The sequence below is a fragment of the Eptesicus fuscus genome, chromosome 18, assembly GCF_027574615.1.
Source record: "Eptesicus fuscus isolate TK198812 chromosome 18, DD_ASM_mEF_20220401, whole genome shotgun sequence".
Lineage (NCBI taxonomy): Eukaryota > Metazoa > Chordata > Mammalia > Chiroptera > Vespertilionidae > Eptesicus > Eptesicus fuscus.
The window spans coordinates 2,519,075-2,533,603 of record NC_072490.1 but is presented as its reverse complement, the minus strand read 5'-3'; the positions used below and the strand labels follow the sequence as shown (position 1 = coordinate 2,533,603).

General features: G+C 45.5%; 1 protein-coding gene across 1 annotated transcript in view; it reads right to left on the bottom strand.

The window, feature by feature from the left end:
• DOCK3 (dedicator of cytokinesis 3) overlaps positions 1–14,529 on the bottom strand; it is a 182,893-nt gene that overhangs the window by 73,067 nt on the left and 95,297 nt on the right. The window contains exons 11-13 of the mRNA XM_028132514.2: positions 7,612–7,693; positions 2,216–2,276; positions 731–878 (exon numbers count right to left, since the gene is read on the bottom strand). Of these exons, the coding sequence (XP_027988315.2) occupies positions 731–878; positions 2,216–2,276; positions 7,612–7,693 (291 nt within the window). The remainder of the gene's footprint in view (positions 1–730; positions 879–2,215; positions 2,277–7,611; positions 7,694–14,529) is intronic.

Below are 14,529 nucleotides of genomic sequence, written 5' to 3'. Positions count from 1 at the left end.
TCTCTTATATCCAAAACACATGAAACATGGCATGACTAGCCTTTCTGTAAATATATACTACTAGAGGCCCAGTGCACAAATTCATGCACTTGTGGGGTCCCTCAGCTTGACCTGCACCCTTTTGCAATCTGGGACCCCTCAGGAGATGTAGCAGTGTGTGAAGCGGCAGGCGGCTGAGGAGGAGCCCAAGCCGGCCTGCTATGACTGCCACTGCTGCTAGGTAGTGTGGCTGCGGCGGGAGAGGCTCCCACCGCCCCCACTGCACTCGCCAGCCGTGAGCCCAGCTTCTGGCTGAGCGGCGCTCCCACTGTGGGAGCACACTGACCACCAGGGGGCAGCTCCTGCATTGAGCATCTGTCCCCTGGTGGTCAGTGCATGTCACAGCGACCAGTTGACTGGTCGACTGGTCTTAACAGCCACTTAGGCTTTTATATATATAGATGGCTGTTTAATCCGGGCTAGAAGAGAAAATGTGGACTACCACACTTTTACATTAGGAAAGAAGACTTCAAATCCAGCTGCTTCAGAATCACCTGGAAGCTTATTAGAAATACAGCTGCTGGAGCCCCATCCCTACCTTAGATCAAAGACTCTGGCTTTCGAAGGACTCTCTATCCTATGTGCCCTGATGATTCTGTGCCCCACAAAGCTTAGGAACTGCTGCTCTTGAGGACAGTGCTGGGACGTCTTACGTTACAAATCATTCATATTTCTGATATGCATTACTCACGTGTAAACCTTAAGAACAAAATCCTTTTCTTCCTTTAATTCTGTGAGCGACTGTAGGACATCCAGGATGCTTAGGACCGCGCAGCCGTATGGTCGCCGGTAGTGCAGGTGAGCAGGGCCCTTCTTTGAGTCATTCAGGAGCATCCGGCCTAGCACACAGCACAAAACCCCGTCAGACTGAGAACCCCATGCTGCTCTCCAGCTCGACTGCCATCCAGGGATGCCGGAGCTGTAGGCATCTTAGAGATGCTCCAAGTCGGAAGACTAACTTAGGACTAAATAAGGACGCGAGGATATTAATGTGGGGGGATGCTAACTAGGCCTTTGGCCAGGCTCCTCCCCTGCATCACATTCAACCAACCATTCTTATTGCCCACTTCAACAGCAAAGGGCCACTTAGTAATCACATGACAATAAAACAAAGGTTTCAAGAACTTCCTGGAAAAGCCAATGTGCTGACAGATTAAAATGTAGGCCTATTAAGAAAGTTCTGTATTTTAGCTGCCAAAGCCGCCCCTGAACCACCACAGGAGCAAGAACTGCCGCACAAAGTGGACAAAACCTTGCTTTTCCTGCTTACTGGGGCCGTGCCTACAGTGACAAGAGGACTTGCAAATGTAATACCAGAACCTCAACAAATGCTTTATCAAGTAAAGCAAAACAAAACTACAGCAAAACAGCTGTTTTGTTGGCAAAGGATTAAAACATACCCTCTGACAAAATTTGCCAAAACCCAAACCTACGAAGAAAGACTTGGTTAGTCATGGCCGCCCAGATTACGTCATAGATTTGAAATAAGGCGAGGCAAACCAACCACAGAGCAGCAGCAAACATCACTCTTTTCATCTTGTGTGGCATCGAAGTAAGATGCCACCCATCTGCTGCAATAAGAACAGCATATACTTTGGATACAAACCACAGCAAAGGCCATTCACCACCTGTTAAGTTGGCAGCCTTGGCCACCTGCTGTAAGACCTCTGTGGCAGAGGACCAACAGAGGCAGGGCACTTTGATAAAGAGAATGCCTACAAGCAGACCCCTTGAAATAAAGGGTGTGGGTCCAAAACTAATAGAGAACAAAAAGCTGTAAGTGAGCCCTGGCCAGTGTGGCTCAGAAGGCTGAGCATCGTCCCAAGCACCGAGAGGTCATCAGTCAGTGCAATGCCCAGGTTGTGGGCTCGATACCCAGTAGGGGGCATGCAGGAGGCAGCCGATCAATGTTTCTCTCTCTTTCTTCTTCTCTCTCTCTCTCTCAAAAAAAAAAAAATCAATGAAAACGTATTTTTAAAAGATTTTATGTGAAAAAAATGTATTCATTTATAGCAAACTCAGCTACCATAGCAGCTGAGCTAAAGATAGAGCTCCAACACAGACTGAGACCTGACATAACAGGGGAGAGGTGGGGAGAAGACAAAGCTCAGACACAGCAGATACTTATCCCACGTTGGCCTGTCTTAGTCACATGAATGAATAAGGTGAACAGTACCTATTCGTATCACATGGGCAACTATATACAAATCTCTCTTCATATCTTTGCTGCTCAGATCCTAAGAAAAGAGAAAAAAAAAGTTAATTAAGGCAATGAATACACAGAAAATAATTAAAATTTCATTTGGAACCTCATAAGGTTTACTTTTATGACTTTTAACGTATGTGATTGTGGGGGAGGGAGGTTCGAGCACATCGCAGTTCAGTGTTCATGCGATTTCTGCAGTAATGAATGGCTAGTATCTTATAAGCCTTTGGAGTTTATTTTATTGAAAACACTTTTCCAGCTCTTATTTCGAACACCTAACAAATATCTACAAGAGTTCTCACATTAGAAATCTTCATGATGTTGCCTAATATTACCTAACATTTTATAACAAAAGAAATGTTCAATGCACAAAAGTGGGAAAAAGCTCACTAATGACTGAAATTCTAAAAGTTTATTCTTTTTTTAAAAAAATATATCTTTATTGAATTTTTTTTACAGAGAGGAAGGGAGAGGGATAGAGAGTTAGAAACATCGATGAGAGAGAAACATCAATCAGCTGCCTCCTGCACACCCCCCACTGGGGATGTGCCCGCAACCAAGGTACATGCCCTTGACCGGAATCGAATCTGGGACTCTTAAGTCAACAGGCCAACACTCTATCCATTGAGCCAAACTGGTTAGGGCTAAAAGTTTATTCTTTACTACTTTACATTTATTCCACTGTCCACAAATGATTATTATTGCACACTAGGTGTGCTGACTTGAAAAAGATTAATTTGGTCTTAGTGAAATCTCAATAATTTGATCTCCATTTCTAAATTTCGATATATATCATTTGTACTTGAGTATAAAGCTGAAAATAATTTCATCTGGAAAAATTTAAGGGCTTCATTAAGTAAACAAGTCTGATTCAGAATCAGAAACTTTTAAAGCTAGAGTTATGGAAATAATTTCATACATTATTTATGTTTAGAACACACTTTGAAATAAAGTAGGCATTTATACTTTACTTAACACTGTACTTGAAGTAACGGCTCAGACTTTTCACCAGGTCATCAACTCACTGCTCCCTCCCAGCCGTTGTCGGGAATGAATGATGATGGAGCAGCCTCTGTCCTTAACGAGACAGGCTCCCAGGATTTCCCTTTCCTTCCAGGAAAAGGTCCCTTAGTTCCACTTCCTTCCGATCTTTCATCTTTGATCGGGCCCAGATGCCTGTCTCTCTCCAGTAAAGCAGGAAAAGGGACAACCAAGTGGCAGCCATCGTTCTGAATGAGCTTTGAGATGCAGAGGCCCCATGTTTGCTTTATTTTTGTTTATTTTTTAAAATGAGGGCTGCATTAACAGTTTTAAAATTAAATGTATTAAAGTGACATTGGTTAATAGGACCATATAGGCTTCAAGTGTACATTTCTATGATACATGATCTTTATATGTTGCATGTATGCCTACCACCCAAAGCCAAATCACCTTCCAGCACCATCTATTTGGCCCCCTTCACCCTTTACCACCCCCCCCCCCTTTCCTCTGGTAACCACCAGACTGTAGTTTCACCCCTGTTGCCGGGTCAGGACTAGGGTGAGGCAAAGAAGGCAGCTAAGGTTCAAAACTGAAGGAGGTCTCATTCTCAGAACCCTCTGCTTTGCTTGCCTCGCCCTAGTCCCAGCTCTGCCCTGAACAATGGTTCTGAACATATGAAAGGAAACATTAAAAAGCATGTGTAATGGCAAAACTGAAACTTTCTGATTCTAGATGGTCATAATGCTATAATATTTTGCCAAATTATTGATGGGATAATAAAATATACTTGCAATGATAGAGGTTAAAAAACAGTTTAACATAAATTGGTATATCTGGAATCATAAATATATATTTTTACATGAAAGTTTTTACATATCTTTTGATATTAAAATGGGTGTTTCAGGCTCCATTTCACTAATTCCTTTAATTTACAAATGGATTTAAAATTATACCCTCAAAATAGTACTGATTTTTGACCCTTAAGATGGTAACTAAATAACAAATAAAAACTGAAAAACAGATGACCATTTTTAAGTGTTTCGGGGACTGAAACATGACTATTACTGAAGGATATAGAAATAGTTGACACATTTCAAAGTGAAACAGTTCCTTCTGTATAGCTCGGATTATGTTAGTCTGAACTATCAAATGACACTATAATTATCAATCCCAATATACCCAGAGAACTAATCAGATGGGCTGTACACAATGGGGCCATGGGACCTCTCCCTTGGCTTTGTCTGACTGAATAAAAGGAAGAAGCCTTAAATATAATTTATAGTATTTTCCAAGTAGCTGGGTAGGGGCTCTTTCTGACCATGTTGTACATGATACCCAGAACCCTTTATGGTATTCATTTGAGGTCAATAAATATGATAATAATCAGTGCAAGAAAATATTTTGAGTAAAATTATTACTTGTGAGTCCCACATAATTTCAATGCCAATTTTTAATATGAAAGCTATCTTATTAAAAGTAAATGCATAGGTGGGAGGGTAATGGGGGGATAAGGACACATATGTAATACCTTAATCAATAAAGAAAAAAATCCAAAAAAATAAAAGTAAATGCAGAGTTACCACGGAGTTATTAATGTAAACTCTTCAAAACCAAGTACCAAGTGTGACTATCCATAGTAAATACTCACACGGCCTGGAACGATGGGAAGAGGGATGACTCACCCACCGCTCAGCTGATGAGCAGGGTTTGAATTTAGATTTGTTCACTGGACCACACCCTCCGATCCCACATCATTGGAAGCTAGTGCCCAACTGCACTGAGTGGAGAGGGCAGTGCCTCGGGGCTCAGCGTCTCGGACTCAGTTACTAACGTTCTATTTTAAATATGGAAAAGCCAACTCATTTCCCTGCGCCTTTTCCAGGAGCGATAATGGGATTTACAAATATAAAACAAAGCCAATTTATTCATACTTATGCTGCAGAAAAGGAGGCAATGTTTTAATATGTAATATCATTATACTCATAATCAAATTCATTCTTAATTCCACTACCTAAAATTCTATTTTGAAACGTGGAAGAGTATAAATAAATGTAGCAAATATAATGCCAACGAATGCAGGGAAAACAGTACAAGTTCATTCTCCGAGTTGGTCACTCAAATATAACAAAAAGTAAACACGTATTCATTTAGTTACATAAGGAATCATCATTACGGTCTTAGTATTTGTCGGGCGCTGTGTGTGAGGCACTGGATGTCAAGTGAGGAGTAAATACACAGACATGCCCCCTCGCTCATACACACAGCCACTGCTTACCATGAAAGCCAGCAAACCCTCCCGTGTTAGACACCCACACAAACACGCAACACCGCCTTCTTGGATAAAATTCTTCCTGCATAGGAAGCTCTGAAATCTAACAAAGTCAGAAGAAGACAGGTTTTCCTGAGAACAGGGCCGTGACTGTCTGTAAGGTGGCTCTGACCTCTGCGTGAGGAACCGTGCTAACCACTCAGTGTGGATGGTCCCCTGTCCCTGATCTAAGGGAAGTTAACAGGTCGCGTCAATCACAGCTGTGGTGCACTGCCTTGCATTGACTCTGAAACTCCGTAGCACATGTGCCGATCTGGACACTCCCTCAGCCTACAGGAGGAACTCAGTTGTAGACAATGAGAAGACAGTCCCACCGAGTCATGATTTCACACAGCTTCAAGCAAAACACAAAACTCCTGGCTATGGCAACCTTGTTCAAAAATCTCATGTGCTTTGGAAAAAAATTCCTCCAATCACTTTTTGGATCTTTTAAAAGAAACCCAGGGCTGTACTTGAGAGAGGATTTAGAATGCCATTTTTAGCAGCAGCCTCTCCGTGGCAGCCTGAACGCATCACGAGTGCCACGCGCATCTCGGATGGTAAAGCTGCAGCTACGGCTTAGGCTGCTGGGCCCATATAGATCATTAAAATGCTGTGAAATGAAAATTCTGATTTACTGTAATTGTATTCAAATATCATCACAATTAAGTTAATTTCTCCAAGAGACAAGGACTGCGCTCATCGTATACAAGGACAGCGCATGCACGCAGCTCTGCTCCCACAGTGCCAAAGAGCAAGGAATCAACACTTTATTTTGCTGCTTTAACGAAACAAAACAAAAAAAAGGTCAGAAAACCAGGATCTAGAAAAACCTCCTAAAGCTATGGAGACCGTCTAGACAGAGGGGCGTCTCACCTCGTTCTAGCTGTTTCAGGCGGTGACCGGTGACCGCAGCGCCCCACCTCCGAGTTCAGGCACTCCCACTTCAGAGGCTCCCCTGCCCCCCAATCCTCTCACCTAAGCCCTTTAACTGCAGTTTGGACTCTTGACCTTGTCCTGTCCCTTTCCTGCTGAAAGAGCGAGCACCGACCTCCTCAGACAAAATGATCTCGACTCCTGAACCGTCTCCATGGGTCAGCATCTCCTGCCCTTCCTGCCGCACTGTCACCTAAGGTCTGTCTGCTGAGCTCCCAGATGGACGAACACCATTTAGCTGAGCCCGATTCACGAATCTTCCCACACGTCTGGGCATCCCAGTGACGGCTATCCCAGGGAAGCGGCTTCTGCTTCTGCAGGAACGAGGTCTGCCTCTCAGAGAAAGCCACCTTCCCCAGCCCCCTCCCTCCTGCGTCAGAGGCGCCCCCACAGGCAGACCCTGCCCCAATGGGCTCAGTGTCCCTGGCGCAGATCAAAGAATCCACAACAGCCGAAGCTGGTGTAAAATTCTGAGTCTTGTTTTCTTCTTCAGCACACAAATGAACTCAAAGTGGGGCATTCGTTTTTTAACTGGGTAAAAAAAGCCTTAGTAACTCAGAATCAACTTGAAAAATACACAAGGCAACGTGGCACTGTGAGGCTTAGCACTTCCCAATAAGCAGGCCACCGAGCCTCTGGGCTGATGAGTTCCTGGCCCACGAGTCACAGCCGGCTGTATGGAAAGCGCCCTCCAGCACAGGGGCGGCAGGAAAGACCCTGTTTGGCATCTGAAAGAGGACTGTCTGTCTCTCTTTATATGCACTCACTGAAAAAACAACAAGCTATACATCTGACAGATGTCTTTTGAGAAACTATACTTATATGTGAAATTCCCAGTGGCCTTGAGTAAGAATAGTAAGGAAGACTGTTCTCAGATTTTAAGTGTCTATTATATTAAGTAGCTTATAAAATCTATATCAGTAAGGGCACTTGATTATATTTCTTTAACACAAAATTCAATTAAAGACTAATTTCAGTTTTCCTTAAATATTTCATTAAGACCTGATAGGAACACAGATGAAGTCCCAGTCTCCCCCGTGTGTGGGGAAATGAGAATAAGTGCTTGTTTGTGGGGTGACAATGTCCACACAGCAGCCCTGGTGGAGTAACAGCGGAGAAGGGAAAGAGAATTTGCACATACTGTAAAAAGGGCACACATTCGTTCTATCTTCTCTGGGTTCCTTGGCCCACCATTCTTGTTCAGTCTCACCAGAAACCGCTCACTGAAATGTAGGAGAGAGAGACAGAAATGTAAGGGACGGCATGCTCCAGAACAAATAAGAAGGGCGTTTACAGAGAACCCTAAACACTTTCACAACAGCCCCCAGTGACGGCAAGGCCAAAAGGACGCCTAGTGGGGAGCACTGTTTTTCTTGCCAAGCAACATGCGATGGCACTCCACATGCCCAGCAGGTGTTGCTGTTCCTTGCTTGTGGCTCTTATCTCCCTAGAGGTGTTGCTCCCAAGACTGTGGTCCCGAGACAAAAGGGGAGATAAAGCAAATTCCAGGTGGACAGAGCTGCTGGCCCGGCAAAACCCAAGAACTCCTCCTCCTCCTCCTTCCCCTCCTCCTCGATAGTGAAAGGCGGCCCCTCAGGCAGCTCCCGCAGAGCCCACCTGAGCTTCACATTTCCTAGCCCAGTGGTCGGCACACTCATTAGTCAACAGAGCCCAATATCAACAGCACAACGATTGAAATTTCTTTTGAGAGCCAAATTTTTAAACTTAAACTATATAGGTAGGTACATTGTTATTAACTTAATTAGGGTCCTCCTAAGCTGGCCTTTGCTAAAAACTCAAGGGGCCAAAGTGCCGCATGTGGCTCGCGAGCCGCAGTTTGCCGACCACTGTCCTAGCCTTTCATGCTTCTGGTTTCACCTGAGCTTCTTCACAATTTGTGAAACATTCAAAATAACTGTGTGTGTGGGTTTGTTTTGTTTTTTTCATTTCAAAGGGCTTTAGGTATACATATAATTATTTCCTGTTGTGCTAGCTTCTCCAATGTAAATGATAAATAAATGATGCTCTCTGTTCACATTAAAACTATTTGAAGGCCAATGTCTATCCAATGTTTCCTGTTTTGGCAACAGCTATTCTGCAAAAGAAATGGTTAAATATTGTTGGGAAATAATTCATTAAACACACAGTTTCTATCCTCTAGGACTTTTCAGAGGCTTATAACCTTCTGTGCTTTAAGTACCAGCAGACACGTGATATTTGACCCATAACCCGCTTGTATGTAAGGCAACAGAGTCTGCACAAACACAGTTTGGTAACTGTTTGCCAATGAGAGCTACACAAAATACTATTTCCCAAAGGTGTGTGTGTGTCGGGGGGTGGGGGGGAACTGTGGCCAAGAGAGTAAAATTTATTCATGAGATTTTATAAACAGCCACAACTCTGTACGAGGGCAACAGGTCAGTTTTTCTCTTAGATAATCTGAGAGAGAGAGAGAGAGAGAGAGAGAGGATGATAAACTCTTACTCTTCAATAAGCAATGCTGTAAGAGAACTGCTCTGCATTTAGTGGTCTTTATGATGCGCTCTACATGAACACTACGTGAAGTTACATTAATTTCATATTACTGAGCAGGTTCTTAGAGATGAATTCCATAATCCGAATATGTGACAAGTCTAACAGCGCCTTAATTTCAGAAGCACTTGCTTCTATGAAAGTTCTAATTCCTACGCTTCCCCCATGATGCAAACGTTGGGTGACTTCCCGGAGTTCCAGCCTCTGCAGGGCTCTGAGGAGAGACAGTCTGGGATGCCCAGGAAGGGAATTTTCTGGACTCTGTTTTGGAAATATAAGCACTCTCCTCAGTCAATTCAGAGGAGTTCTCTCAACTTCTTCAATTCAATCGCAAGTTTCTCACTTGGGTCCTCTGTGCGGACAGATGCCAACTACTTAGCATCTCTCCCATGATAACCTCCCAGGTGCTTACAATAGGCAAGCAGTCCCAAGCCCCTACTACATGGTGCTGCCAGCAGATGAGGAACCTCCAATATTTCCTCATGGGCTCATTCTCCAGCTCAGCTCCCCGGGCTTTATTTCTCAAGCTCTTTAAGTCCCTTCGCTCTAAAGTGGGACGAGCAGAAGTGCACAAAGGGGTTTCACAAAGGCAAATCACTGCTGTGGTTTCCACGTTTATTTTTAGTACCAGCTTCCCCTTCTTCCCAACAAAGCCTCACACGGTTCGCCAATATATGAAAAATGTAAAGACAGAGCTACTGTGGTTGAAGCAGAGATGGAGGAAGGAGGCAGGGGTAGGAACCCCCCCTTCCTAGCCTCTCTCCTACCCACCAACCCTGAGACCCACCCTCCAGGGCTCCAGAGAACACTGCATAACCACTAGTACAAGTCAGAGGTGCTTTCTAGCTTTCCTCCTTGCTTTTTCTTCTCTCAGTAAGCATCCATGAACGCCTAGCATGTCACAGGGACTGAGCATCCGCTGTGCGCAGGCATTGTGGAGAGGTTCTCTCACCCTGGCTGGGTGGCTCAGTTGACTGGAGCCCCGTTCTGTACACCAGAAAGGCTGTGGGTTCGATTCCCCGTCAGGGCACACACCCCGGCTGCAGAGCACAGAAGATGCTCACTGACTGGCTGCCTCCCACGCATGCCCTGACTGGGCCAGGGAATGAACCTGCAATCCAGGTAAGTGCCCTTGCCCGGGAATCAAATCCGGGAACTTTTGGTGGGGAGGCCGATGGCCTACCACTGAGCTACCCCAGCCAGGACAAGAAGTGCCCAGGGTTACACTTCGCAGCTAAAGAGCAAGCAGTGTGAGGTTCCGCAGAAAGCAACCACGATGCCCGGAGGGCGGGAAGCCACGTCGAGCAGCGCTGCTCTCTGCATTCGGGAACAGCTCCTTCGCTGGTGTGCACAGTGCACCCACCCTTTACACGGGTCCCCTGCAGTTCCCACGAGTAACCCACACCCAGTAGTTCTGGAAGATGAACAAATCAATACATGAATGAAGATTGGAAAAAACCAACTTAGCCAAGAACTCTTTCATCAAATGTACAGAATGCTACTTAATTCACTTAACTGTACTCAGATAAATGTATGACCAAGCTTTAGTGCAAAAAAAAAAAAAAGCATTTAAGAACAAATCATTGATACCTTGATCTAATTTTTCCAATTTATTTACTTTGGAAACAGGAAAGGTTTAAACAAAGGCTGAAGTGTGCTTGCTCTCTAAGATCTCATGTAAAAACACTGCCTTTGCAATAATAATATAGGGTCTTCTATGAAAGATCAGACCCAACATAATCTAATAGTAGCATTTCCTAATGAATATTCTAGTGACTTAAAACGATAACCTCAAAAATTCACTCTTCACTACAAGGATCTAATTGCAAGTAAAACATTTTTGAATGAGCAAACACCAGTCTCTCTAGGAATTCGATGCACAAGACTTTCCAGTGTTCAGTTAGGCTCTGGAACTCCTACCGCCGAATGGAAATGAAACAACACCGAGGCTTTAAACAGGACAACAGCAACGCCAGCACCCGTGCCCACATCAGGGCTCATCAGCGCTTTCTCAGGCAGCACGTCACGTGACCGGTGGGAACCTGGGGGGACGTTCCACGCTCTCAGTGGGAAGCGGACCTTCCTGGGCTTGTCCCTCCCTCACCACTCACTCACACCCAGAATCCTTTGTTCTGTGTTCAATATGTGAACATTCTTGTTCTTTTCATTTCGTTCCTTTTCCTGGACTGTCACACACACACACACACACACACACACACACACACACTCCTGCACATCTGGCCTGCTGTAACCAGTACGTATTCTACGGATACCAGGATACACATCAGTGATACTTATTAACTTGTTCTTGTTACTATTTCTGCTGCTGTTTTTGTGCCTCAGTGAGGCAGCCTTCCTGTTTGAGAGATTCCTAATGGGAAGAGCAGAGCTTATAAAAACCAAAATACACAGAGGAGAATCAGAAAAATCTTCTCTGCTGAATGGAAGCTAGAAAAACTCAGCCATCCAGAAAACCAAATAAATATTTAAATCTGCCAGACATTTTACTAGGTATTTTCTAGGCTTTAAGTATAAGACTGAAAAACTCAGGAATAATATCAAGGCACAAAAGCAGATAAAGATTTCCTAAGTACTGAAACTTGAAAAGTATTTAAGAACTCTAATTTTTTAAAGTTTAAAATATAGGAACAATGTTCACTGCACTATGTCAAATTCTTTTTTATTCTCACTTACTACAGAAAATTGGTGAAACTATTTAAAAAACAACACTACAGTAACAGAGCTAGTAAGGTATAAAGACAAGATTTCAACTTTAGTCTGAATTCTCCAAAGCCTGTACTCATTCCAATTGTCTTTCACAATATATATTTAAACTAGAGGTCTGGTACACAAAATTCGGAGGAGGCCCTCAGCCCGGCCTGTGCCATCTCGCAGTCTGGGAGCCCTTGGGGGATGTCTGACTGACGGGGAGCGGGCCTAAGCCGTCAGTCGGACATCCTTAGTGCTGCCTCACAGAGGCGGGAGAGGCTCCCACCACCGCTGCTGTGCTCACCAGCGTGAGCCTGGCTTCTGGCTGAGCGGTGCTCCACCCAAGGGAGCACACTGACGACTAGGGGGCAGCTCCTGCTTTGAGAATCTGTCGCCTGGTGGCCAGTGTGCGTCATAGTGACTGGTCGTTCTGCCATTCGATTTGCATATTAGGGTTTTATTATATAGCATGGTAACAATAAGATACAATATTGGTCAAAAAGAAATAAACCAATTTGAAAATAGCTACATGTCTAAATATTATCTACCCACAGGTGTGCACACATGGATACATCTGAGACTACAAAGGACTCTCGTTCTCAATTTTCCTCTTTTCTTCATGCCTTTCCTTCCTCTTGATATCCTGTGCCCACAGACTCAGTTTACTCTTTCTGCCATGGCCCTGCACCACCAGTTCACCCCTTATACTCAGTCCACCAGGTTCTATGCTATGCTACACAATATGGTAGCCTCTAGCCATATGCAGTTATTTATATTTAAATTTAATCAAAATTAAACAGAACTAGAAACTCGAGAAGGAGAGAGCATGAGGAGGCCTGCGCATGGTTCCCCCGGCCTGCGTCCGTCTCTGTGAAGACTCGGCTGTTGAGCCTCTGTCACTGCGGTAAAGCTAGCTGTGAGGACTTGATTCTGAGCCCCAGGAGTCCTTCTAGGGAATGGCCACCAGGGGCTGTCCCTGGCGCTCTAATGCACCCTTCAAGTCCCAAGTCCTGGTCTGTGGAGCGCAGGGACTGTACCTCCTACATCTCTGCAGCTCTCAAAGAGCCAGGCAGAGGCTCAGTGGATAGAGATGCGCTAAATGAAAATGAACCCTCCTCACCAAGTCTTGTTGCCTCTAATGACTTTATGCTGATAGGACGGCACAATTAAAACTCCACAGCAGCTGGGAGCAGAGCGAGAAGTAATAAAGGGCACGTTTTCCCCAAAGAAGGCTCCTATCTGCGCACACACAGCGCTTTCCTGCTTTAAAGGCTCTCACGGGCTTCTCGCAATAAACGAGCATTCTGAATGTGCCTGCTGCCGCCGGGCCTGATGACATCTTAGCCTCATGGACTCTGCCGTCCTGCCGCCTAGGCAAAGCTGACAGAAATCCTGTCCCCGGGGTGGGTCCCAGGGACGGTGCCTCTGTGGCGGAGAATCTTTGCAGTGGCAGCCGACCTTCCTTTGCCCTTCCCGCCTTTCGGAAGCCCCACCAAAGCATATAAAACACCGATGTTCGGACTCAAGAGCCAAGCTCCAACACGTATGTAATCACCACGAAGACTGGGACTCCCCTCAGGCGCACTGTCCGCCGCGCCTGTCCCAGGGATCTCCCCGCACTGTCCCCTGCGGGAGCAGACACTCGGACTGTACAGCTGAGGCAGTGGTCGGCAAACTCATTCGTCCACAGAGCCAAATATCAAGAGGACAACGACTGAAATTTCTTTTGAGAGCCAAATTTTTTAAACTTAAACTTCTTCTAACTTCACTTCTTCAAAATAGACTCGCCCAGGCCGTGGTATTTTGTGGAAGAGCCACACTCAAGAGGCCAAAGAGCCGCATGTGGCTTGCGAGCCGCAGTTTGCTGACCACGGAGCTGAGGGAACGAAAGCACGGAGGGCTGAGCAGTCAGCTCACCACGGTAAGGCAGGTGGAATCTCGGAGTGTGCGTTGAGAGAGTTTAGGACAAGGGCAAGGACAGACCTCAGAGGTCAAAGCCAGGAATCCTGATGAGCCCCAACTCACACAGGGCTGAGCTGGAAGCCTCAGGCAGGGCTGGCCTGGGGTGGCCATGGTGGGCTGACTCATCCTCAGGAGCAGCGGACAAAGCACAGGCTGGTCCTGGCTGACCACAGCCAGTCAGGAGCAGAGTGTGGAGCCAGAGCAGGTGCCCGGGCACAGGTCCCAGACGGCACAGGACCAGCCCCAGAATGGGTCTTAGAGTCCTTGTAGGGGAGCTCTCACCCCGGGGCCCGACAGGCTTCAGAGCTCCGAGTACCAGGGGCTGGATGTGTGAGCGAGTGTCCCTGGGCCCGAGGCTGCTGCTTCACGCGCCCACGCGCCCTGCAGGCCATGCAGGGCCAGGGCGCTCTTCTAGGCAGTGGAAGCTACCACAAGCCCGTCCCTCCGCTTCCTCTATAGCCTTCCCTTCTGACTGCCGACCCTATGCAAACGCCACTAACCCATGAAGGTAAACGAGGCTAGCTGTTCCTCTGAAGCCATCCACGGGGTGCTGAGCCTTATCAGTGTGAGCTTAACAGCCTACAAATTCCTTAATGAAAGAAAAAGTTTCCGTGCAAACATTCTCCCAAGCATCTATACCTTCCAGGGTTTATAGTACATACTTATTTGTTGTCTGTTTCCTCCTTTAGAATGTTAACTCTAACAGAAAAGGGATTTTTTGTCTTGTTTTGTGCTGAATCCCTGGTGCCCAAAACACCTTTTACGTGGTTAGGTGTACAATGTGTTGAATACATCAACAAGTGGACTATTACAATTATAACTGCAAATCCACTCCAATTTGTAAAAAGTAATTTTC